The 26,679-nt window shown below is 40.9% G+C and overlaps 1 protein-coding gene across 6 annotated transcripts; it reads left to right on the top strand.

The window, feature by feature from the left end:
- Positions 1-1,256: 1,256 nt before the first annotated feature.
- On the top strand, positions 1,257-25,273 carry LOC124036020 (formin-binding protein 1-like). 6 transcript variants are annotated; one of them, XM_046350066.1, is made up of 18 exons: positions 1,257-1,571; positions 2,795-2,910; positions 4,859-4,915; positions 5,405-5,552; positions 6,802-6,864; positions 6,962-7,066; positions 10,422-10,436; positions 14,792-14,920; positions 17,006-17,152; positions 18,558-18,743; positions 19,265-19,447; positions 19,862-19,876; positions 20,172-20,281; positions 20,427-20,559; positions 20,810-20,937; positions 21,300-21,436; positions 23,324-23,482; positions 24,769-25,273. In XM_046350066.1, the coding sequence occupies exons 1-18, from the start codon at positions 1,497-1,499 to the stop codon at positions 24,774-24,776; spliced, it is 1,914 nt and encodes a 637-aa protein (XP_046206022.1). In that variant the 5' UTR covers positions 1,257-1,496; the 3' UTR covers positions 24,777-25,273. The 6 variants fall into 6 exon arrangements, with proteins under 6 accessions (XP_046206022.1, XP_046206021.1, XP_046206023.1 ...); XM_046350065.1 differs by having other exon boundaries at positions 23,324-25,273; XM_046350068.1 differs by lacking the exon at positions 1,257-1,571 and adding an exon at positions 3,045-3,127 and having other exon boundaries at positions 2,814-2,910; positions 23,324-25,273.
- The last annotated feature ends 1,406 nt before the right edge of the window (positions 25,274-26,679 follow it).

The following is a 26,679-nucleotide window of genomic DNA, read 5'->3' as shown; positions in this document are numbered from 1 at the left end:
CTTCCATTTCAATATTATCGCTTGCACAGTGCTCCTTGGGATGTTTAAAGCTTGGGAAATCTTTTTGTATCCAAATCCGGCTTTAAACTTCTTCACAACAGTATCTCGGATCTGCCTGGTGTGTTCCTTGTTCTTCATGATGCTCTCTGCACTTTTAACGGACCTCTGAGACAATCACAGTGCAGGTGCATTTATACGGAGACTTGATTATACACAGGTGGATTGTATTTATCATCATTGGATCATTCAGAGATCCTCACTGAACTTCTGGAGAGAGTTTGCTGCACTGAAAGTAAAGGGGCTGAATAATTTTGCACGCCCAATTTTTCAGTTTTTGATTTGTTAAAAAAGTTTGAAATATCCAATAAATGTCGTTCCACTTCATGATTTTTTTGTTGTTGTTGTCACGGCCTTATTGTATATCACGGTGGCCTATGAATTAATGGGTTACAGAGAAAACAACGCAATTATAAAAAATATTTTTTTGACTTTGTTTACACACCGCTACTGTGTGTGTGACTGTTTTCCCAGGTGATGTCATACCTGAGTTAGTTTCTGAGAAGATACCAGATGTCTTGAAGCAGACTGAGAGTCCCTTTGAATTAAATAAGATAAGTCATTGATAGTGCCTAAAACGCAATTAATGTGGGCTAAGACTGATTAGCAGGTAAATACAAAACAAACATTCCTTTTTTGGGGGTTCAGATGTAGGCCTACTACATGTCTGATTATTATGATTGCTTTATTGTATAGTTCAACTCTTTCAAGGTAATTGATCAGCTCAACCTCTGAATGACCTCTCTGATCCCACAGGTGATAGTTCAACTGGCCAAAAATGCACTCCACAGGGCAACAAAAAGCTGTTATCAACCTTATTCAGAGAAAATTATTACCTTATCCATTCAACAGTTTTATTACATTATCCAAGTGATTCATCACATTATCCAGTTTTATTACATTACCCTATCAAATAACACCATCACAGTAAGTTATTACAGTATCCATTATTATTACGTTGTTATAGCCTACCAGTTGAAGGGCTACTGCATAGATATGTTGGCCTTATCATATGTTTGTTATTTATAATTATGTTCTACTGTATTTAGTTATGTCGTCTACAATTTACAAACCTGCAACTTTTGGCGTGCCTTGCTGGAATTGAACCCGTAATAGTTCCACGTATACACGTACTGTTCAAAAACATATCCACCGTTTTGAGTATCACAAAGCCTATCATTTCATTGTCCATCACAGCAAGCGCTCCAGACTCTACCCGTGAGCAGAGGCTCTAGCAGAGATTTCTATGTGAAGCACGCTGTCATCGGGCTAGGCGGGTGGATGCCCCACATGTAGGAGCAGCAATCAACCCAATATCTGAGGACAAAACACCGTTTGTTATGAGTGAATGCGTCGGTGAAAAGCTACACAAACATTGTGGGATCTTATGACATACGCTGGTACTCAGATACAGGCCTGAATAATATCATTGGACGCATATGCATAGAAATCGTGGATCATTTGGAAGAAATTGCACTGAAACGATGAGTTGCAGATGGGGGACAGAGCTGTGGGTAAGTAGAACCGCGGAAGCACGACCGAGTGATAGGGGCGCAAATATATTAGTATATGAAACATGTTTTAACTATTGCTTTAATTTGATGGACCTCCTTTGATCTGTTCCGATACAAACGACATGTGGATGGCATTGTCTTGCAACAGGGTAGCGAGCTTAAAGCTCCTGCTGCCATGATGCTTCTCTGCGCGTGCATGCAGCCTTTATTATCGGAGGCATAGTGGCCGATTCTATACTGGGTCGCCTGTTAGACGACACGGTCGGCTACTCCATCTGATTTTACAGTCACTAATGTATATAGCGTACTTTTGTTTTTAACCTCAAGATCTATCCCGCCATACAGCCTACGTTAGAAGCAATAGGCTAGTTGTTTTCAATATCCTACCCTATTAGCCTATTACAATCACTAAGCCATTGCAAATGGGGTCCATACTGTGCACGTACAGCTACACAGCGACTCTAGTAACGTTCAATTTGAAAAATTGCCCCCGAGAGCGGTGTTGTAGGCTACGCATTTGGGAATGGGTTTCCTCCGTTGTCTGCCTTAATTGACATTATAGCTGAAATAGCTATTAAAGCAAGAACAATGACGAACAGGGCCAGCAGGTTGAACGGATCCTCATACACCCCTTTTTCCCGCACATAGAAGGGCCTATTGCAAATATCAGAGAGAGTGACGTCTAAAATAATGCATTAAATATGTGTAACGTCATGGAATTCGTTTTTATTTGGAAATGGAAACAATGCCTATAGTTGAAGAGGGCTGTTTTTAAAAATGTTATGCCTACAGGTGTGCACAAATAGGCTATGAATTGCAGAGATGCAAACGTAACCCGCCACCACATATGTTAATTTGAGTTCACAACATATACTATTACACCCCACCAACTGAATGCCAATAGTCTTATTATATTCCCAATTTGCCTCCTGTAGTTTAGGTTGTAGGCCTACATACAATGTGCAGAAGTGTTAGCCCAGACATACTGTTTCAACAAAGACTGTTCTAGACTCTATCCCTCTCTAATTGAACCATAATAGCTCATTTCTATACATTTTTCATAAACATTGCCTCTTGGCTGCAAAATAAATTAGGAAGAAAACACACATCAGAGGTGGTGTAACCTGGTCTAGTTACTGGATGTGAGTTTGGGAATTAAATTGAGGATATGGCTTTGTTTTGATCATGTATTCTTATTTTATTCTTAATCTCTTTTCTTATAGGACCAGTTTGACAACTTGGAAAAGCACACCCACTGGGGCATTGAGTTTGTGGAGAGGTATACAAAGTTTGTTAAAGAGAGATCTGAAATTGAAATCAGCTATGCAAAACAAATCAGGTAAGGCTGGGAAAACATTATCCTCTTCACTTCCCATTTTGATATTGTCATGTCTCTCATGGCTGAGGCGTTGCGGTAGGAGAAGCCTGCCGTACGACTAAAACATATGTTTCGGTATGTTTTGTCGATTTCAGTAACTTTGATAAAAAGACTACAGAGCCTGCATCACCAATGTCATCCAAGTCATGCCACACTCAAGTGCAACGCATGTCATAAGGTGATGCTCACAAGTGACAAAATGATCTCTGGTATCCACATTTTCATATACATTTCAGACATGCATACACCAGAGCAAGAGGGTCCAGTGGTACATGTGTCAGCTGTCTCTCTAGTGTATCACTGCACCGTCTTGTTCCGGTGATTGTCGTAATTAAAGAGAATGACTTCTCAATAAACCCCCGGGTTAAACAAAGGTTAAAAAAATTAAAAAATACATGTTAAATGTAAAGTATGAATTTCAGCCCACTTCAAAGCAAACTTCTAAATTCGGAGGTGAATGTAACCAGGCCTACCCAAAGGTGGTAGTTTATGTAGCAAGTAGCAACAAAGTGAAGTAGATTAATACAGATACATACAGGCCTTCAACTACGTGCAACCGGAAGTGTAAGCCGGGTAGGCAACGCATTACCATGGTTACTAGGTTATCCACAGCAATGACCCACATTCGTTTTCTTCCAATGGTCTTGGGAGCTTCCCACTGTATCATATGGGGTTATTGCCAGACAGTGATAGTCTCTGACAGAGCAGTCCCCGGGGACAGTGGATGAGTTGGATCACTGTCTGCCGTGCACTCACCAAGGAATACACAGCAGCAAATCCCTGCATGCATAATCATCAACCTTGTTTCTGGAGATCATATCAAGAGGTTTTCTGCCTCAGCAATAGTGCAGCCATCAGCTCTGGACTGGATTGGGTGTGTTTTGTTCTCCAGCCAGTATCATTGATAATGGCGCCATTTTAAGTTGCATATGAAGTGTTTTGTTAAATTACGCTTTTTTCATCACCAACCTTAATAGATTTGTAAGTCGATAGTACAGTTGATGTAGTATATTGATTAAGGCAACCGTAGACTACACAAACCAGACTATGGAACGCACAGATTGGACACTGAATGGAGGAATTAAGCCTTCCAAATGATGCAAAAAGCCCCAAAAGACAAGCAGGTGCTTAAAAAGACTAGAGCAAACAAGACAGCTAGGGACTTGTTAGTCATTTTATTTTCAAAGTGTTAACATGAATCTGGGCGTATGGGATTTGTGCCATGTGCTGTGGTGTCAGGATCCAGATTTGTCACGTGGCTGCAAGCAGACAAAAAGAGGCGGCTGGCGCGGCTGGCAATCTGCCTAGCAACACATCAGAATAGATGGTGTGGATCAGAGCACAGGGGGTGGAGGCTACCAGTGGAGGCTACCAGTCAGAGGGGGAGATTGTTTTTACCACTGTGTCATTATTCTAGCCTCAGTTTCTGCTCACGATAGTCCACTCAGAGGCTGTATAATTACAAATGTAATATTTATCCTTTTTTATTTCATAAGCGTCATTGTACAGATAGTACGATGATATTTTAAAGGGGAATCTTGCCGTGAATGCTTTCATAGTAAGTGTAGGCTCTATCTCCAGTTGGATGAATCATCCTGAGATTTACATTTACAGCTAAGGGATGACTTCCTGATACTGCCCCTCTAATGCTGCTCTTTCTTGTCAAATCACTCTGTTGTTTTTAGAGATGTGTACGTATGAGGCCCAGATGCAGAGGTACACAGAAGATTATCCGCCAATCAGCTTGTACTTTTGATACCCTGTCACTGGGCGTCCCTTTCCCATGAGTCCACAAACATACAATATTTGTGTTTACACACCTCCCTCTGTATTTCTCCACAGTCCCTGATTTACAGTGTACTGTATGTTTTCCACGCCTGTACTGAAATTTGTTCCCATTCCCTAACAGAAACCTCTCTAAAAAATATCAGCCCAAGAAAAACTCAAGAGAGGAAGACGAATACAAGTGAGTGAAATGCATCAAGGATTAATGTTCACAGTATCAGGTTGACCGTGCACATTAATGTGGCTATTATTTTTGTGATGATTGTACAGTCATGTAATTCATATACCATCTCCACTCATTACCGGCTGTTAGTGGGTAAAAATAGCTGTTTTAGATTAACAAGGCTGCACTTCCATGGCTTGCAGCGAAACACTCCATTCTGCCCGGAGAACACTGTGTAGCTAAAGCCAAGGGTTTTTCCACAAGGATTGTCTTTTCATCAAGATGTTATCCTTCATAATACCGGGGAACAGTGGGTTAACTGCCTAGTTCAGGGGCAGAACGGCAGATTTTTACCTCGTCAGCTCGGGGATTCGATCCAGCAACCTTTCGGTTACTGGCGGCCCAACGCTCTAACCACTAGGCTGCAGTTGTGATTAGAGTAATTAAATGTGAAATAAGTGAGTGTTTTTAAACACGTTTTGTGGTCACCTCTCGTCTTGTTACCAGGTATACGTCCTGTCGGGCCTTCCTGATGACCCTGAATGAGCTGAACGACTATGCCGGACAACACGAGGTCATCGCTGAGAATCTCACCACTCATATCATCTGTGAGCTGACACGCTATATCCAGGAGCTGAAAGCAGAGAGGAAATCGGTAAAAAAAAAATCCCCTTTCCTGCGCATCGCTCACTTAGTCATGAATTGTACTCTCTCGGATCATGCTCATTGGCGGCTCAAAACTATTTTGAGGCTAGAATACGCAGAGATTATTGATATCACATGATCTGAGCCAAACCAGCCAATCCCTGGTCAACCAGTGGCGGCTCGATGCTTCCAAAAAAATGTTTGAAGATTTTTTTTTTTATCCCCACTCCCAAAAATCAAATCAGCAAATGCAATTGCTGGAACAGATGCAAATATGTCATTGGTGATTGTCATTACTCTGTACCACAGAGCCAGGGATCAAGCTCAGAATCTGTTATGATGTTGCTCACAATTGTATGCCGCCACATCCAATACATCCCAGGGATGGAACTGGGTCAAGTATCCAGGTCAATGGATTGGGAACATGTTGACCCTACTCCCCCCACCAATCCATAGTAGCCTCAACCAGGTCTCTGTCTGGAGCTGGTGGCTGGAACTAATATGATGGGAGGGGGATGTACAACAGCTCCCCCCACACACACACACACACACATAGTTTTGTAAGGCGTTGGTTGTGGCCTTTTGTCTGACAGCATGTCTTTGACGATGGCTCAGCTCAGTGCGAGAAGAGTTAATACTTCTTACTTTTATAAAAAAAATATATAGAAAATCTGGACTGCCGTTCGTGTCGGATTGTTTTTCTTTTCTAACGTGTAGTAAAGGTAGCTTCCATCGATAGCTCACTCCAATGTATGCTTTTTCATTCATTCAATTCCCAACCCGAACATGGTGGAAGTTAAATGAGGTCATGCAACCAGGCATTGAGCATAAGCTTTGTACATCACATTCATATTTACTGCTCCTATATTTTGAATTGAACTTAAAACAAAAGCAGAAGTGCCTTTGAGTCTTCATCTGTGAATTCCCTTGGAAGTCGTATTATACGCTGTGAGCAGCATTGAATCAGTCAAGAATATGCACATCATCAAGTCACAAGTTAGTTTAGTTTTGGCTCAGTAGTTTCACTTCAATGCAAAGGCTAAGTAGTGGATTTTATGCCTTTTTGTTGTGGATATTGTGTGTTTTGTCTAGCTTTATTATTCATCATAAGGAGTATCGTAAGAGCTGCCGTAAGAGATCGACAAGTCTCTTGACTGTCTAGTTATAGATACTAAATTGCTCAGAGGTCAAACCAGAAATTATTCTACTACTGTTTTAAGTGTTTTAACTTATTTTATGATGTGTTTTTTTTTACCCAGCATTTCCATGATGGCCGAAGAGCTCAGCAACACATTGAGAATTCTTGGAAACAACTGGAATCCGTAAGTGTCCTCGTGACGAGTAGGTTTGAGTAATTGAAGAGATGAACGATATGCGACTGAACCATTCCAACTTGACTTGTGAATTGCCTCTCCTCAGAGTAAACGGAGATTTGAGAGAGACTGCAAAGAGGCGGACCGAGCCCAGCAGTACTTTGACAAGATTGATGCTGACATCAATGTGACCAAAGCAGATGTCGAAAAAGTAAGTTATTGACTGACAATGGGTAGCAGTGTGTGTGGGTGCGTGTGTGTGTGCGTGGGTGGGTGACTGCGAATGCCTTGCCTGTCTCTGTGTGTCTGTGCGTGTGCGTGTGTGTGTAAAAGTGCAGCTACTCTTAGTCACCACTCACCCACTCATTAAGCTGTAAGCATGGTTTGCGTGGTAACAGCTTCACTGACAAGAGAGTGCTGTGGCCCTGTTGGAAGATGGGTTGGAGCCAAATATGAATCACTGCTGGTAGACAGTGGTACAGTGCTTCATGGAGCTCCAGCTATAGGCTTTTTCTCATTGTTCCCTCTAAATGTAATGCCTCAGATGGTAACCAAGCTGTGTTACTGTCCTAGTGTACTGCTGATTCCAAAATCTGTACTATTATTTCAGTATTGATTGCAAAAAAAAGTGATAGTACTTTGACATGTTTATCAGGTATCCGATCTATCCAATGTACTGTAGAAACAAAGGTAACTTAATGTACAGTAGTGTCAACGTGCAACATCCCTGTGCTCAGGAAGATTGACATCAACATTGCCCTAGCTTTCTGCCAGTTGTGATAGAACTTCCCTAGAATGTTGTTACTTTGATAAGTTTGGTATTTTAGACCTTAAGAGTTTGATGATTTCTTACCCAGACAGTAGTCTAGAGACTGCAATCCACTGTCTAGAGTTTATTAAACAACCACTACTAATCCAGCTAATTTAACACACCACTAACCAAAAATATATGGGACAGATGGGGGGGGCAAATGTGCAATGTTACAAATATTTGGCCAAATCACATTGAAGTAACTTCAAACCAGGTCATTGTGTTGATTTCAGTTCATTTGGCCATGATATTGCACGGTTGCCTGTATCTGTATAAAGATGCAAAAAGTTTGCAAACCTCCTCAGGGCGCAATTGACTTCGCGCTGTGAAATGCACCACCTACTGTACACAAGTCAAGAATCTCATGAAGCTAATATGAACCAAAATAAACCAAATCAAATAACCAAACTCTGGTTGTTTTGGACCCCCCCCCCCCCCCAACGAAAAAACGTGTCAGTAAATAGAAAGTGACATATCATTTGAAAGCTACAGCCTTTGTCTGCTTGTAAATGAAACTCAAATCTTACTGCTGACAATGTCATAAGAACCCCCCCCCCTCCACCACCCCTCCATAAAGGGCATAAACAATGCGGTATGGTCATATTCATAGAGTATGCAATGTGGGTCAAGTCACCAAAAATGCAAACATGTAATATGCCTGGAAAGAATACACCCTGAGGGTCATTGTACAGCAATGAATTTCCTTGTCGAGCCACTTTACCTTGTACGCATCCTCCACATGGGCCGTGGATCTACTCGTTTACAATAGGAAAAGTGAATGGGAAAAGAAGTTGGAAATGTCCTCAACTGTCTGTGTCTTGTTTAAAAAATCCCGGTAACTTGAAAGCAATGATTGCGAGGGTCATTTTAAGATGTCAGGCTTGAAAATCCGTTCAGCGATTCTACCCCAAACCAGACCAAGCGCCGTCTTGTGATCTCCTAATGCTATCTAGTAGATGAACTGGCAATCAGAAAGGGGATTTACACCAGTGGATAGGTAGAGACTTCAACTTTCTCCTTACAGTGCATTAGAAAAGTATTCAGATCCCTTGACGTTTTCCACATTTTGTTACGGTAGAGTCTTATTCTAAAATGGATTCAATTGTTTTTTCCCCTCATCAATCTCCACACAATACCGCATGATGACAAAGAAAAACACATTTTTATTTTAAAAATGCAAATTTATAAAAACAAACAAAAAAATAAATATCACATTTACATAAGTATTCAGACCCTGTACTCAGTACTTTGTTTAAGCACCTTTGGCAGCGATTACAGCCTTGAGTGTTCTTGGGTATGACGCTACAAGCCTGGCACACCTGTATTTGGGGAGTTTCTCTCATTCTTCTCTGCAGATCCTCTCAAGCTCTGTCAGATTGGATGGGGAGCTTCGGTGCACAGCTATTTTCAGGTCTCTCCAGAGATGTTCGATGGGGTTCAAATCCGGGCTATGGCTGGGCCACTCAAGGACATTCAGAGACTTGTCCCAAAGCCAATCCTGCATTGTCTTGGCTGTGTGCTTAGGGTTGTTGTCCTGTTGGAAGGTGAACTTTTGCCCCAGTCTGAGGTCCTGAGCGCTCCGGAGCAGGTTTTCATCAAGAATCTCTCTGTAATTTGCGCCGCTCATCTTTACCTCGATTCTGACTAGTCTCCCAGTCCCTGCCACTGAAAAACATCCCCGCAGCATAATGCTGCCACCACCATGCTTCACCGTAGCATAGGGGTGGTGGCAGGTTTCATCCAGACTTGACACTTAGCATTCAGGCCAAAGAGTTCAATCTTGGTTTCATCAGACCAGATAATCTTGTTTCTCATGGTCTGAGAGTCCTTTAGGTTCCTTTTGGCAAACTCCAAGCGGGCTGTCATGTGCCTTTTACTGAGGAGGGGCTTCTGTCTGGCCACTCTACCATAAAGGCATGATTGGTGGAGTGCTGCAGAGATGGTTGTCCTCCACAGAGGAGATGGGAGGAGCTCTATCAGAGTAACCATTGGGTTCTTGGTCACCTCCCTGACCAAGGCCCTTTTCCCCCGATTGCTCAGTTTGGCCGAGCGGCCAGCTCTAGGAAGGGTCTTGGTGGTTACAGACTTCTTCCATTTAAGAATAATGGATTCCACTGTGTTCTTAGGGACATTCTGTCACCCTTCCCCAGATCTGTGCCTCGACACAATCCTGTCTCGGAATTCTAAGGACAATTCCTTGGCTTGTGGCTTGTTTTTTTGCTCTGACATGCACTGCCAACTATGGGACCTTGTATAGACAGGTGTGTGCCTTTCCAAATCATGTCCAATCAATGTAATATATCACAGGTGGACACCAGTCAAGAAACATCTCAAGGATAATCAATGGAAACAGATGCACCTGAGCTCAATTTCGAGTCTCATAGCAGGTCTGAATATTTATGTAAATGTCGTATTTCAGGTTTACATTTTTAATAAATTTGCACAAATTTCTAAACCTGTTTTTGATTTGTCATTATGGGGTATTATGTGTAGATTAATGAGGTAAAAATTGTATTTAATCAATTTTAGAATAAGGCTGTAAAGTAACAAAATCTGTAAAAATCTGTAAATTCTTTCCGAATGCACTGTAACCACTATGTTCCTTACAGTTCAAGCCTTTTTGCAGTCTAGTAATTTATTCAGTACATAAATAATAATTAAAAAAAAAATACTTTCACATAATTAGAACGTCTAAAACCTGTCTGTAGTGCTCTGAAACTAACTCAGTGTTTTTGTTTTCTAACATGTCTTAAAGCGGTGCTCTCTCAAGGTAGGTTTACGAGGTCTGTGAGGATCTGTCTCTGTGTTCAATGTATACCCATAGACATAACATTGTCTGTTTCACTCGGAGCATCATTTCAAATTAAGATCTCCAAAGATCTTCTAAGGCTTGTTATGGTTTGGAATGGGTATTTACAGTAAGAAACTGCTGGGGTCTTTTAGTGTGTACAGGATTTCCAAATGATAATTGAGAGAAGACACATCTAAACATATTCATATGCAGTACCAGTAAAAAGTTTGGACACAATGGTTTTTCTTTATTTAAATTTTTTATTTAATCCCCAGTTTACAATTGGCTCATTCTTCCCCCTCCTCTCCCCTGTAACTATTCCCCAGGTCGTTGATGCAAATGAGAACGTGTCCTCAGTCAACTTACCTTGTAAAATAACGGATAAATAAATCATTGTCTACATTGTATAATAATAGTGAAGACATAAACTATATAATAACACATATGGAATCATGTAGTAACCAAAACATTGGGAAAATAATCTAAATATATATTTTATATTTGAGATTTAGCAAAGTAGCCACCCTTAGCCTTGATGACAGCTTTGCACAATCTTGGCATTTTCTCAAGCAACTTCATGAGGTAGTCACCTGGAATGCATTTTTATTAACAGGTGTACTTTGTTAAAAGTTAATTTGAGGAATTTATTTTCTTCGTAATGAGTTTGAGCCAATCAGTTGGGTTGTGACATGGTAGCGGTGGTTATACAGAAGATAGCCCTATTTGGTAAAAGACCAAGTCCATATTATGGCAAGACCAGCTCAAATAAGCAAAGAGAAATGACAGTCCATCGTTACTTTAAGACATGAAGGTCAGTCAATCTGGAAAATTTCAAGAACTTTGAAAGCTTCTTCAAGTGCAGTCGCAAAAACCATAAAGCGCTATGATGAAACTGGCTCTCATGAGGACCGCCACAGGAATGGAAGACCCAGATGTCATGCAGGTGAAAGAGGACCCAAAAGCGACTTGGCGAAAACAGAGTCTTTAATCCAGTAAAGTAAATACAAACAAAAAACACAACTTTCACTCGAAATGACGAGGACAAACTGGAGACTCGATCTTGAACAGCAGGTGAACAGCAGGTTGCCTCGGGAAGGCACTTGAACCAGACAGACTCAGACACCTGCTCACCACGCAGCATCTGAGGAAAACACGACACGACAGGGCGATACACAAACACAGCACGGTGAATTCTAGACAAGGAACCGACAGGACAGGAACGGAACACAAAGGATGAAATAGGGACTCTAATCAGGGGAAAGGATCGGGAACAGGTGTGGGAAGACTAAATGATTGATTAGGGGAATAGGAACAGCTGGGAGCAGGAACGGAACGATAGAGAGAAGAGAGAGCGAGAGAGTGAGAGAGGGAGGGGGAGAGAGAGGGATAGAAAGAGGGAAAGAACCTAATAAGACCAGCAGAGGGAAACGAATAGAATGGGAAGCACAGGGACAAGACAAGATAATAAATGACAAAACATGACACCAGAGTTCAAGTAACAGCCACATCTCAACATCAACTCTTCAGAGGAGACTACGTGAATCAGGCCTTCATGGTCGATTCACTAGTAAGAAGAAGAAAATTGCTTGGATGAAGCAACACGCGCAATGGACATTAGACCGGTGGAAATCTGTCCTTTGGTCCAAATTAGAGATTTTTGGTTCCAACCGCCGTGTCTTTGTGAGACGCAGAGTAGGTTAATGGATGATCTCCGGATGTGTGGTTCCGACTGTGAAGCATGGAGGAGGAGGTGTGATGGTGTGCGGATGCTGTGCTGGTGACAATGTCTGTGATTTATTTAGAATTCAAGGCACATTTAACCAGCATGGCTACAACAGCATTCTGCAGCGATATGCCATCCCATCTGGTTTGCGCTTAGTGGGACTATCATTTGTTTTTCAACAGGACAATGACACAACACACCTCCATGCTGTTTAAGATATATTTAAACAAGAGGGAGAGTGATGGAGTGCTGCATTAGATGACTTGGCCTCCACAATCAACCGACGTCAACCCAATTGAGATGGTTTGGGATGAGTCGGACCGCAGAGTGATGGAAAACAGCCAACAAGTGCTCAGCATATGTGGGAACTCCTTCAAGACTGTTGGAAAAGCATTCCAGGTGAAGCTGGTTGAGAGAATGCCAAGAGTGTGCCAAGCTGTCATCAAGGCAAAGGGGGCTACTTTGAAGAATCTAAAATCTATATTTATTTGTTTAACACTTTTTGGTTACTACTTGATGCCATATGTGTTATTTCTTAGTTTTGATATCTTCACTCTTATTTTACAATGTAGAAAATAGTCCAAATAAAGAAAAACCCTTGAATGAGTAGGTGTGTCCCAACTTTTGACCCGTATTGTATACAGTGCCGTGAAAAAGTATCTGCCCACTTTCGGATTTTTGTCGAATTCTGCATCATTTTTTACACTGAATGTTATTCGATTTTCAACCAAATCCTAATATTAGATAAAGGGAACATGAGTGAATAAATACCACAACATTTGGATACTTATTTCATTTATTTAATAAACAATGCCCCTGTGTGATAAAGTAATTGCACCCTTACACTCAATAACTGGTTTTAACACCTTTTAGCTACAATGACTGCAACCAAACACTTTTTTGTAGTTGTTAAAGAGTCTCTCACGTGGCTGCGGATTAATTTTCTTCATTTACATTTACATTTAAGTCATTTAGCAGACGCTCTTATCCAGAGCCATGCAGTTCTGCTTTAACTCAGCGACATTTGTGGGATTTCGAGCCTGAACCGCTCGTTTCAGGCCCTGTCACAACATCTTAGTAAGGTTTAGGTCTGGACTTTTAGTAGGCCTTTCCAAAACATTAAATGTGTTGCTTTTCAGCCATTCTGATGTAGACTTGCTTGTGTGTTTTGGATCAGTGTGGAAAACCAAACACTGCACTCCACGGAAAGAATCTCATACCGACAGCCAAAGTATGGTGGTGGTAGTATGATGCTTTGGGGATGCTTTCCTGTCTCAGGACCAGGATGACTTGCCATCATTGAAGGAGCCATGAATTCTGCTCCGTATCAGAGAATTCTAAAGGAGAACGTCAGGCCATCCGTCTGTGAGCTGAAGCGCAGCTGGGTCATGCAGCAAGACAATGATCCAAAACACACAAGCAAGTCTACGTCAGAATGGCTTGAAAGAAACACATTCTAATTTTTAGAATGGCATTGTAGCAGGACCTCAAACAAGCAGTTCATGCTTGAAAACCTTCAAATGTCGCTGAGTTAAAGCAGTTCTGCATGGAAGAGTGGGCCAAAATTCCTCCAAAGTGACGTAAGAAACGGATCATGAAATACAGGAAGCATTTGGTTGCAGTCGTTGCAGCTAAAGGTGGTTATTGAGTGTAAGGGGGGAAAAATAGAGGATATCAGAAAGGAGGCCAATACTTTTTCATGGCGCTGCACACAAATAACAAATATAGACACAAATAAAATGCATAATCGCTGAGATTGTAATCTCTCATGGACAGATATATACGTAAAAATAACTGATACCCTAGAATCTGTCTGGAAGGAGTGGGATGGGTGAGATAACGAGCAGCAGTAGTTCCAGTGTTTGTGTTTTTCATCACAGGTTATTTGCACACATCGCGATTTCAACGGTGTTATCATCTTTGGAATTTTGGAAGAGGAGGGCACATTCGGGCCCCGTAACTTGCAATGAGAGCAAATGGAGCTCTTCATTACGGTTCCCTTCCTCGTTCTAGCATCTCTTCATCTCTTCTCTTAACATGTATGGAACCAGAATTTATTCGAGCAGCTGACCAATTACATGAGATTTTAGTTCAGGGTTAACCAAGATTATTAAGATTGCAACGAATACTGTTAGGCATACAAAATGTTACCCTTCAGTTTTGTTTGCTTACTTCGAGTCTTGTGTTATGAAGACAGTCTTCAACTGTCTGCTGGAAGCAGCACCTAGATCTTGTCCTGTCAGTGTATAGTGTGTCTCAGTGCTCACACTGTATGTTTGTGGGTTATGTGCATGCAAAATGAGCCCTTTTGTGTTTTTCTTTTGTTCTTGTTGTTGTTTGTTATGGTCGATGTTTCCATCATTTTGTCATTGTAAACATTCAATATGGATTGAGGTGTCGCACTACTTGACACTAACCAATACTTTTGACTTCCCCCAACCCCCAAAAAAATGTCTTTGTTGTAGTTTTGTGAGGAATCATCCGGATGTTGTTATGCGTGTTAACACGAAATGTGCTTTGTTCGAGTTCTGTTGATCTTTGCAGGGTTTACAGTCCCACTTGTTGGTGTGTGAATCGTTAATCCATCTCTGAACCTCCTCTCTGTATACAGGCCAGACAGCAGGCCCAGTTGAAACACCAAGTGGCAGAGGACAGCAAGAATGAATACCTCACCTACCTGCAGAAGTTTAACAAGGAGCAGAATGAACATTATTATAGCCTTATACCTCACATCTTTCAGGTATTTAACCTCACAGTACTATTTGATTGGTTTTATATACAGTGCCTTCAAAAAGTATTCACACCCCTTTACTTTTTCCACATTTTGTTGTGTTACAGACTGAATTTAAAATGGATAAACATTTCAATTTTGTGTCACTGATCTACACACGACACCCCATAATGTCAAAGTAGAATTTCTGAAATTCATAAAGAAATTAAAAGCTGAAATGTCTTGAGTCAATAAGTATTTAACCGCTTTGTTATGGCAAGCCTAAATAAGTTCAGGAGTAAAAATGAGCTTAACAAATCACATCATAAGTTGCATGGACTCATTCCGTTTTCAAAAATAGTGGTTAACATGATTAACATGATGACTACCCCATCCCTGTACCCCACATGTACAATTATCTCTAAGGTCCCTGAATCGAGTAGTGAAATTCAAGCACAGATTCAACCACAAAGACCAGCAGTTTTTTTAATGTATCACAGAAAAAGTGTAGCGATTGGTAGATCCTAACTCAGTTGTCAGAGAGGAAGGAAACCGCTCATGGATTTCACCATGAGGACAATTGTGATTTTAAAACAGTTACAGAGTTGAATGGTTGTGATATGAGAACTGAGGATAAATAAACAACAGTGTAGTTACTCCGCAATACTAACTTACATGACAGAGTGGAAAGAAGGAAATCTGTACAGAATAAAAGTATTCCTAAACATGCATCCTGCAACAATGCACTTATGTAATACTGCAAAGAATTTGCTGAATACAAAGTGTTATGATTGGGCAAATCCGGCACAACCCAAAATTGCCTACCACTCTTCATATTTTCAAGCTTGGTGGGGCTGCATCATGTTATTGGTATACTTGTCATCAGAAAGGACTATAGAGTTTTAGGATAGAGATAAACTGAATACATCTATAAGCACAGGCAAAATCCTTGTGGAAAACCTGGCCCAGACACTGGGAGACAAATTCACTTTTCAGCAGGACAATAATCTAATACACAAGGCCAAATCTATACTGAAGTTGCATACCAAAACAACATTTAATCTTCGTGAGTGGCCTAGTTACAGTTTCAACATAAATTGACTTGAACATTTATGGCAAGACTTGAAGATGGCTGTCTAGCAATGATTGCTTGAAAGCTTGAAGACATTTTAAAAGAATATTGGCAAATATACACTGAACAAAAATATAAACGCAACATGTAAATCAGGGATGCACGATACATCAGTAAGCATATCGGAATCGGACGATATTAGCTAAAAATGGCAACATTGGTATCGGCCCAATGTCTAGTTTAACACCGATGTGAAAAACCAAAGTCAAAGCTGAGGTGCATATCTATATAAACGTAGGTAAATGAAATATAGCCCTACACAGAACAAAAGCCGAATAATACTAAGCATGCCAACAACTTAACAAGTTCAAGTCGAGCAGTCATTTGAAAGAGTAAGAACATATCAGCGAGACAACACAAAGGCGAAATCCATTAACGCCAAGATAATGGAATTCAATCAACCATTCTATGTCGTGGATGATGTTGGCTGTTGTTAACTGATTTCCTTTTATGAACTGTAACTCAGTAAAATCTTTGAAATGGTAGCATGTTGCCTTTATATTTTTGTTCAGTTTAGTGCAATCCAGGTGTGCAAAGCTCTTAGAGACGTACCCAGAATGACTCACAGCTGTAATCGCAGTCAAATGTGATTCTATCATGTAACGACTCAGGGGTGTGAATATCTAAATGACATATTTCTATATTTCATTTTAAATCAATTTGGGAAAAAAATCTAAAAACATGTTTGCACTTTGTCGTTATGAGGTATTGTGTGTAGATTAGTGAGAAAAATATATTTAATCCATTTTGAATTCAGGCATTAACACAACAAAATGTGTGATAAGTCCATGGGTATGGATGCTTTCTGAAGACACTGTAGTTATACAGTAGCACTTGCAGGCACTCAAAGTGCTTCAGGGAGAAAACATTATTTACCAGTACTCACATCCACCCTATTTACAATATAACTGATGTGTATGTGATTAGCAACTCATAATTCTATTTGAAGGTACAGTAATCAAACAATGTTTTCTTTGTTGCAGAAAATACAGGAGATGGAGGAGAAAAGGATCGAGAAAGTGGGAGAGTCTATGAAGACTTACGCAGAGGTCAATCGAAAAGTGTTACCTATTGTTAGCAAATGCTTAGATGGCATGACCAATGCAGCAGCATCCATCGAGCCAACAATGGTGAGTAGCCTAGTGCCTGTGCACAACATGGTTCTTGTTATGTACAGTCATTTTACATAGTGACAAACTGTGTGGAACGTGCACAGACAAATCTGTTGCACATTTTTTGTGACATTATTTCTATACCAAAGTGTGGAGAGAATGTGATTGCCGTCATCCATTGTTGTATTCACAGAAGCAGTAAAGGGTTGGCAGCCCATAGGAGGACATAAATTATTCACACCTTCAAAAGGCTTACTTTGGCAGTTTTATTAATGGTCTCCACTTTCACATGAATGAGAATTGTTGCTATGCAAAGTCGCATACAGGTGTCGTTGGGTGTTTTCACCGATAGTGACAGCGGAGTCACCGATAATGATAGTTTTATCCTATACCGCAAAGGAATCAAGATGTTGGGCATTCATTGACATATGCCGTACTGGTGTTAACAATAAATGCTGTAGTCTGGACTGTATAAAGTGTCTCAGACTAAGAGTGTTGATGTACAATCAGATCCCCCTGTCTATTGATTATAATTAAGGTAAAGCTGATCCTAGATCAGCAGTCCTACTCTGAGACGCTTTCTGTGGTGGGTTTCAAGAGCCATGCCTTTGCTATAATTGTGTCTTCCTGCGCTTCAAAGGGGGAGTTTAGGTCGATTCCACTTCAGCGGGAGCAGAAAATATTTGTATGTATCACAAACATTTTTTTTGTAAATCATGGTGAGTGGGAGTTTTAGGCCTTTTTTAGACCCAAACACAACTTGATACATGCTCTAACATATGGCGAGGGCATGTATGTCTAGATTCTGATAATACACATTTTAACATTAATGTATTAAACATAAAAATATGAATAGGAATATCTCAAAACTACAATTTTTGTTTTTTCTTATTTTTAGACATATTGTTTGCAACAATATACTCTTCAAAACAGATCATAGCCCTCCTTTGGGTTTGGACAAATCACCAGCAGAAGGAGTTCCTTTTTGATTAAAAGAACCTAGACATACTCCTTTAAGAGCACACTAAAATGAGTATAATGACACCAAGGTGTTGCCTGTATCATGTACACTTCACAGTCTTACAAAAGGCATGTTTAGGTCTAAAAAAATGGCCAATTCCATCATAATGTTGGTTTGTGATACAAATGTCAAAACTATTTCAAGTCCCATGAAGTTTCTATGTGAGTATTGCCAGAACAATCTGAGATACCAAAAATATTTCCTGCTCTCGCTGGGGTAGAATCGCCCTTTTGCATGTCGCAGTTTTGACATTGGCTTTCGAGAGGAATACTTCCACTTTAAAGTGCTAATTATTTCCTTCTATTTGGTTCAGTTTGGTGCCTTCAAGCTGAAATACATTTGGTGAATATTCATAATATTCCATCTATTATACATGAATGAAATCACTTCCCCCCCCAACAGGATACCAAGCAGGTGGTGGAGTCCTTCAAGTCTGGCTTCGAGCCACCTGGCGACGTAGAAGTTGAGGACTATAGTCTGTCTATGAGGCGGACCGTGTCAGAGTCCAGCTATCTGAACTCGCGGGGGGAGGGCAAGCCCAGCCGCAGCAACAGCAGGGGCAAACTATGGCCTTTCAAGAGAAACAAGGTAAGAACAACACCTTCAGTCCACAATACTGCCCTCTACCTACTGTACTGTAATAGCCATGGCCAAGTTCGGCAGGGCACCGCGTTGTGGAAGGTTCAGACAGAAATACATGTTGTAGATAGAGCACACGTCTCTCTGACATGAAAAATAAGGAATCCTGTCCGCTCTCTTCATGACATTTCTTCCTGAAATGTTCCACAATGTGAACTGAACGGGGCACAGACGTCTGCCTAAACTGGAGAGTGTACATCTTTGTAATATGAAATAAATGCTTGTTTGGAAGCACAATTTATCTAAACGTTCAACTCGTGCTCGAGCAGTGTTCTCTCGTCGTCGCACAATGACGTGCTCATACTCTGTACATGCTCTTTTAATCGCTGCTGTCTTAAGTGTTAGTAACCAGATTCTTTCTGTTGTCCTTCGTTTCATTATTATTATTATTTTAAATCATTTTTGTGTGTTCATTTTCCTAATTTCATTTATTGTTTTGTTCCATACCGCTCCATGACCCTTACCCATAGCTCATGTCTTTGTTAGCTTCCCCACGCCAACCACCTCCTCCCCCCCCTACCTCCCCATCACCCGGTGCCGTGCCCAACGGCCCCCAGTCTCCCCAGCAGCCCAAGGAGCCCCTCTCCCACCGCCTCAATGAGTTCATGACCTCCAAACATAAAATGCAATGTTTAAGGAGTCTGACACGCGGGGTAAGTTGATTTTGTACGGGCAGATTGACTCTTAAGACATTGATGTGGTGACTATGGGCTACTGATAGTGGCTCCTGCTATTGCTCATTCCCTTGGAATGGGATCCGTCCGAGCCTACTACCTGCAGACAATAATTAGAAAATTGTGTGTATTCTGGCACTGTGTTCTTTTCCAATCTACGAATGGTGTGTATTCATTTTGTTCATTGTTTAACATTTGTTCATACTGTAGGTGGATAAAATACAATGCTGCCAATGGTGAATGAACTGTTCAGACTGACATGGCGTCTATCTTAATATCCACAACCCTTCATTGCTGCTTGTGCTTGTACAGTTTCATACTTCCGTCTCAAAGTTTCAAACATATGTTGACATTGTGTCTTTTTCGTCCCATTGTCTCCCCTCACTTGGAAAGCTTTCTCTCAAGCTGGTAAGCATGACTGGTTTCCTAACTCTTCAGATGGTTGATGACTATATTGTTTTGTAGTGCACACATTACAGGTACAATCTAGATCACTATAGAGGAAAATTGCTCAGATTCGCTCAGATCTCATTGTTGATGATAACTATATGAAGTCAATATAAAGACATTTAAAAAAAAAAAACATATATAAAACAATATAAAGTCACTTCTCCATGGTGTTAGGCTTCTTTAATAGGGTTATGTATGTCTGGGTGTTGATTTGTTTGTTTGGTGGTTGGTTGGTTTGTTTGTTTTCCCATAGGGTTCTGGCCCTGAAGATTGTAGTCACCTGCCTCCTGAACAGAGGAGGAAGAAGCTCCAGGCCAAAATCAATGACATCAACAAGGAGCTACAAAAAGAGGTGGATCAGAGGTAGAGTAAATGTGTGAAAGTCCAATTGTGTCTCTATATGAGAAGTTTTAAACTAACCCTGGTCTGTTTAAAAACGGATCAACTCTTCAGTGTGAATGCCTGTTCATTCGGAATGTGACAAAAGCTGTTCCATTTTGTGTTGTAGGGACGCTCTGACTAAAATGAAGGACGTGTACGTACGGAACCCACACATGGGGGACCCCAACAGCGTGGACCCACGATTAGAGGAGATCGGACAAGATATTGACAAGTTAGAACTGGATTCAAGGAAATATGAAGTAAGTTGAACTGTTACACAAGGTTTATGTCAATGCTGGTTAGATATTTTGTGTTTGTCTAGGGGTAAGTGCTGCCAACTGCAGGCTCCAGACTCAAATCTGGGTTTGAATCCCTTGTCTGACACGTTCACCGCTGTCTTTCCCCTGATCTGTCTCTCTTTCTCATTCCCGATCTCTATCAAAAATATTCCACTAGTTTATGTGCAAATCAAGTATTGTTTAGTCGAAACCTTTTGATGTCTGTCCACAGGCCTGGCTGCTGGAGGTGGAGACAAGGTTAGCAGAAAAGAGTGACCCACACAGACGACAAAGTGGATTGTACGACTCCAACGCTACTACACCTGTCAACAACAACTGTGCACCTGTCAACCGAGAGAGGTAGAACAAATGTGCTCATTACTATAGCTCAGAATCAGTGGACCAGCAAACTGAAAAACCAAAACCAAACCTCACACTAGCTAGCTAACAATGTGTGTCACAACAGAGAACTATACTATTTGACTGAAACTTCTTTGGGGGCTTGTTGCACATGATTTATTATGCTCTAAAAAAAAACTAACGAGGACTGTCTATTGACTCAATGTATGCTTTTTAACACAGCTCTAAATGGATTGGTTTATGGATTTGACACACGTCTCACCAGGGACATATAGGCAACCTTTTATGATATGATATTAGGGTTTGTACATACAATATCCATGTTGTTGGTCTTTAACTGTTTGTCGTCTTTGTGCGGTTAGCCCGGACGGCAGCTATACAGAGGATCATAGCACAGAGCATCACCTCAAATCTCGGAGCACCGACTTTGATGATGACTTTGATGACGAGGACCCACTCCCCACTATCGGAACTTGTAAATCGCTTTACCCTTTCGAAGGTACGCCAATGCCCCCTCTGAAAATACGTGTTGTTGTTAGATTGGGGTTTGTTGTACTGTTCAGAACATATGTCTCACCTGGTTCAAATAACAGGGAAGGGGTTTCTTCCGTCACGTAGAGTTCATGTACAGTTGGGTTAAAACATTTCCCTGCAGGTAAAGAATAAAGTGCTGTAAAGAGGATATGACTCATTGAGGCGTATTCTGAAATTTCACCTATGTATGCCATTTCCATACAGTTGAAGTCGGAAGTTTACATACACTTAGGTCATTAAAACTGTTTTTTCAACCACGACTCAAATGTCTTGTTAACAAACTATAATTTCAGTTAGGACATCTACTTTGTGCATGACACAAGTAATTTTTCCAACAATTGTTTACAGACAGATTATTTCACTTATAATGCACTGAATCACAAGTCCAGTGGGTCAGAAGTTCACATACACGAAGTTGACTGTGCCTTTCCAACAAGTTGGAAAATTACAGGAAATTATGTCATGGCTTTAGAAGCTCATTTGAGTCAATTGAAGGTGTACCTGTGGATGTATTTCAAGGCCTACCTTCAAACGCAGTGCCTCTGCTTGACATCATGGGAAAATAATAAAATCAGCCTTGGGAGCAATTTCCAAATGCCTGAAGTTACCACGTTTATCTTCACCATGGGACTACACAGCCGTCATACCACTCAGGAAGAAGACGCGTTCTGTCTTCTAAAGATGAACGTACTTTGGTGCAAAAAGTGCAACTCAATCTCAGAACAACAGCAAAGGGCCTTGTGAAGATGCTGGAGGAAACTGGTGCCAAAGTATCTATATCCACAGTAAAACGAGTCCTATATCAACATAACCTGAAAGTCCGTAAGGAAGAAGCCATTGCTCCAAAACCACCATAAAAAAGCCAGACTATGGTTTGCAACTGCACATGGGGACAAAGATTGTACTTTTTGGAGAAATGTCCTCTGGTCCAATGAAACAAAAATAGAACTGTTTGGCCATAATGACCATTGTTATGTTTGGAGGAAAAAGAGGAACGCTTGCAAGCCGAAGAACACCATCCCAACATTGAAGCACGGGGGTGGCAGCATCATATTGTGGGGGTGCTTTGCTGCAGGAGGGACTGGTGCACTTCACAAAATAGATGGCATCATGAGGGAGAGAAATTATGTGGATATATTGAAGCAACATCTCAAGACATCAGTCAGGAAGTTAAAGCTTGGTTGCAAATGGGTCTTCCAAATGGACAATGACCCCAAGCATACTTCCAAAGTTATGGCAAAATGGCTTAAGGACAACAAAATCAAGGTATTGGAGTGGCCATCACAAAGCCCTGACCTGAATCCTATATACATTTTGTGGGCAAAACTGAAAAAGTGTGTGTGAGCAAGGAGTCCTACCAACCTGACTCAGTTACACCAGCTCTGTCATGAGGAATGGGACAAAATTCACCCAACTTATTGTGGGAAGCTTGTGGAAGGCTAGCCGAAACATTTGACCAAAGTTACACAATTTAAAGGCAATGCTACCAAATACTAATTGAGTGTATGTAAACTTCTGACCCACTGGGAATGTGATGAAATAAATCAAAGCTGACATAAATCATTCTCTGTATTATTATTCCGACATTTCACATTCTTAAAATAAAGTGGTGATCCTAACTGACCTAAAAAGGGAATTTTTACTAGGATTAAATGTCATGAATTATGAAAAATGTCTTTAAATTTATTTGGCTAAGGTGTATGTAAACTTCCGACTTCAACTGTAGGTTATTGCTAGATGATTACAAACAAACTTGGTGCAGCATAGGCTTTTTGTGAACATAATATTTTAACACACTCAACTGTAAAATAACAATGACTCGGCGTTTTACTTTCTTGTCTCTACTTCTCAGGTCAGAACGAAGGCACCATTTCCATGGCCGAGGGGGAGCTGCTGTATGTCATCGAGGAGGATAAGGGTGACGGGTGGACGCGGGTGCGCAGGAACGAGGATGAAGAGGGATACGTTCCCACATCTTACATCAAGGTCTTTTTCGACACAAATGCCAAAGGTGCTATGACATACATATAATTGTCATTTTATGAGATGGGCAATGGGTGGACAAACATATACAAAAATCTCTTTGACATTTCAACCCCCCTGAAGTTTCCGAAATATCCAAGAATCATTTTGGAGACGGAACTCGCAGAACAACGGACTGTATTTACATTTGTACTTGTGCTTTTTACCTTCTACCATCTGGCACCCGTTCAAACTCATTTTGGAGAAGTCTTTGTTTGTGTGTATGAACAGGTGTGGATGTGATAAGTTGTCAGAACCAACTCGACACCGCTGTCGATATCAGCTACACCTTGCTTCTAGCACTAATAGTAATAACCAAACGTCAATTTCTTGATTTATTTGACCAACAAATTTAGATATGTACAGTAAGGCTTCTCATATTAGAAAGCATTGCATCTAAACATATCAATTCCTCTTTGGAATAGCTATTATTGCATGCCTAAAGACAAGACTCATGGTATGCAGGTTATGCTCTTCCAGCCTCCACTGCGTTGCATGCACAGTACATAGTATATCTGCGCTTGAGCAGCGACCATCATTGCTGTAAGCTTGCGAAGCAGAGAGGCAAACTAAATCAGCTGTTGCATGTGGACATGTTTCAAAGTATCAAAGAGAGGACATGACTTTTTACACAGTAAAGCAAAAAAAACAATGTGATAGTTAGAAAAGGACACTGCTTGCACGTTGTCTTGATTAGCAATAGTACGACATACGAGTGTATTCCCTTCTACAAGCTGTTGGCCCTCCTCCAAAATCTGACAAAGGGGCTTCATTGAAGGGCCTAAACTACTGAATGTCGCGCTAAGTCTACAGTTGTGTTCTCGACAGATAGACAGTCATTTCATTCTGAGACGCATGGTGATGCACCCGCCATTCCATCATTGGCATGATATTGATTTCTTGTTTTTATAATGATCAATCTATCCCTGCTTTATTTGATACTGAGTTGTTCTGCATGCTTGAACCAATTGACATGACAAATTAAGTCAAATCAGATGAGCATAGTATTGTAACCAGGTAGTATTTCTGTTTTGAAAATGATTAGCACATGTAAACCTAGAGTTTTCTGTCTTTAATTTGCCATTGACGTTCAGACTCACGCCCTCGAGCAGCATAGACTCGACTGTATGCACACGTAATCTGCCGGGATGATTGTCAGAATGTGAAGGAATGTCATGGGTTTACTTTCGCTTCTCTTAATGCATCACCACTAACATGTCTTGTGTGATTTTTGTTTGTTTGTTTGCTTTTTTGTTTGCTTTTTTCTTATTGCAGATTCCTAAAAGTCTCTGGCTCGCACAGGGATGGCAGGGCACAGGTCCTTGCGAAAAAGAGCCCTCCTCTTAAAACTGTAGTCAGAGAGACGACAGACTAAAGGGACAAAGTTGCAAGGCAGTCCAATTTGCGACCCAGTACAGAAATCCATTGCGGGTTTCTATTGAATGGATCAAAAACAACACACATTGCGGGGCAACTACCATTTCTAGTCATTTTCCTCTTGATTGTCTCTGCAAGCTTGCTTCTTGTTTTTCTAACTGGAGATAAGTATCATGTTGTGGGCTGCTTGCTGTTCTACTGTACCTTGGCCCCCAGGGGCGGTACTTGTTTCAGGGGAGAGGAGTCTGAGACAGCCTTGTTACACATTGGTGGCTATTCTAAACCTGCATTTCAATCTATCGTCACAAACAAATTCTACACTGTAGGAAAAAACTTATGGAAAATACCGCGACACTTTGGCTGAAATTCCATTGGTTAATTCCCATGGTGAAGGAAAAAAGCCATTGTGTCTACGTCAAAAAAGCATGTTCACAGTAATGTCAATCAGACAAAACGGAAGAAAACAAAGCGATGTTGCTGCTTCTCCAGTTGGATTCAACACAGTAAACGCCTCACAATTACTGTACACACCCATGTATGTATTTTGGGGTATATAGATTATATTCTGATCACACATAAATTACACTGATTGTTGGCTTGAAACACATCTGCACAAATTTGTTGAGCACCAATTTGACTTTTGACTTTTAGTTGAAGTGCATTGTGTAATCACCTGACTGGAGCACTCAGTGCAGGTTTACAGGTTGGCATACAATCTGAACGAAGATCTCACTCCTTTGCTCTCTCCTGTTGTCTTGCAATACGCACATGAGTGACAGCTCCTCTCTCTGGCTACACCCCCACACAGGCACTAGCCATGGTGATTGTCGCACAACTCTCTCCGTCTCTCACCCTTCTCTCTGTACTTTTTCTCTCTTTTTCTGGCTACTTGTGGTGGAGGTAGCTACTCTTCGGTTGGCGCTGTGTTTCTCTACGCATGCATGCTTGCCCTGTCTTCTTGCCTGTGCCAGTCCTGTGGGGGGGGGGGTCTCTATTACATTAACTCATCATTTGTGGTGTGTTATCTTCTTTCCTTCTTACCCTGTGTTTGTGCCTGTGGTTTTGTGATTTTATATTTTGGGGGTTATTATTCTTTTGTCAACGCATGACCACTTTGCTTTCCCCTCGAATTCTTGATATGTCCATGCCGTTTCTCTTCCGGAGAGACGCTGACAGTTTCATATCTCTCTTCTGTTTGTTTTCTAAACGTTTTAAAGCTTCTTTTAACTGAGGTTAATCTGGGAGCGGCTTCTCTTTACATTATCTGGTTGCCAACTCAAACTGACAAATTGAGGTATTCGTACATCCATTGATAAAGAGATGCAGTACATATTAGCGAACTGGAGTCTCAGTGTATTCTGTAAGTATTTTGTGCTTTGAATTCACTGTGTACTGTTCCTTTGAAAACGTATCTGTATACTGTATATAACTGGTGTGAAAGCGAAGTTTGTTTCTTGACCGTTGACAGTAATGATGTAATTATCCTCTGGTGTGTGTGATATGTGATAACTATATGCTAAAGCTTGGAATCGTGTCTTCATTTTTCATTTATTTTATAGTAAAATAATGCCTGTTTATTTCTTTTGAGAAGAACAATACCTCTTTGTTATTGTTGGGCTTTGTTTCTCCTGGAAATGTTATCTGAAGTCTAATATACCATGTTGGAGTTTGGAAATAAATTTAAATATGAAGTGGGGGAAAAAGGGACGTGTTACTGTCGAAAAGCATACAACGGCTGCGGTAGTGATGTTTTGCTGACATACAGTAAGTGCACTGTGAGGTTCTGCAGACTAAATGATGAATGTTACA

Source organism: Oncorhynchus gorbuscha, linkage group LG05 (assembly GCF_021184085.1).
Source record: "Oncorhynchus gorbuscha isolate QuinsamMale2020 ecotype Even-year linkage group LG05, OgorEven_v1.0, whole genome shotgun sequence".
NCBI classification, from domain to species: Eukaryota; Metazoa; Chordata; class Actinopteri; order Salmoniformes; family Salmonidae; genus Oncorhynchus; species Oncorhynchus gorbuscha.
This window is presented reverse-complemented; position numbering and strand designations above follow the sequence as displayed.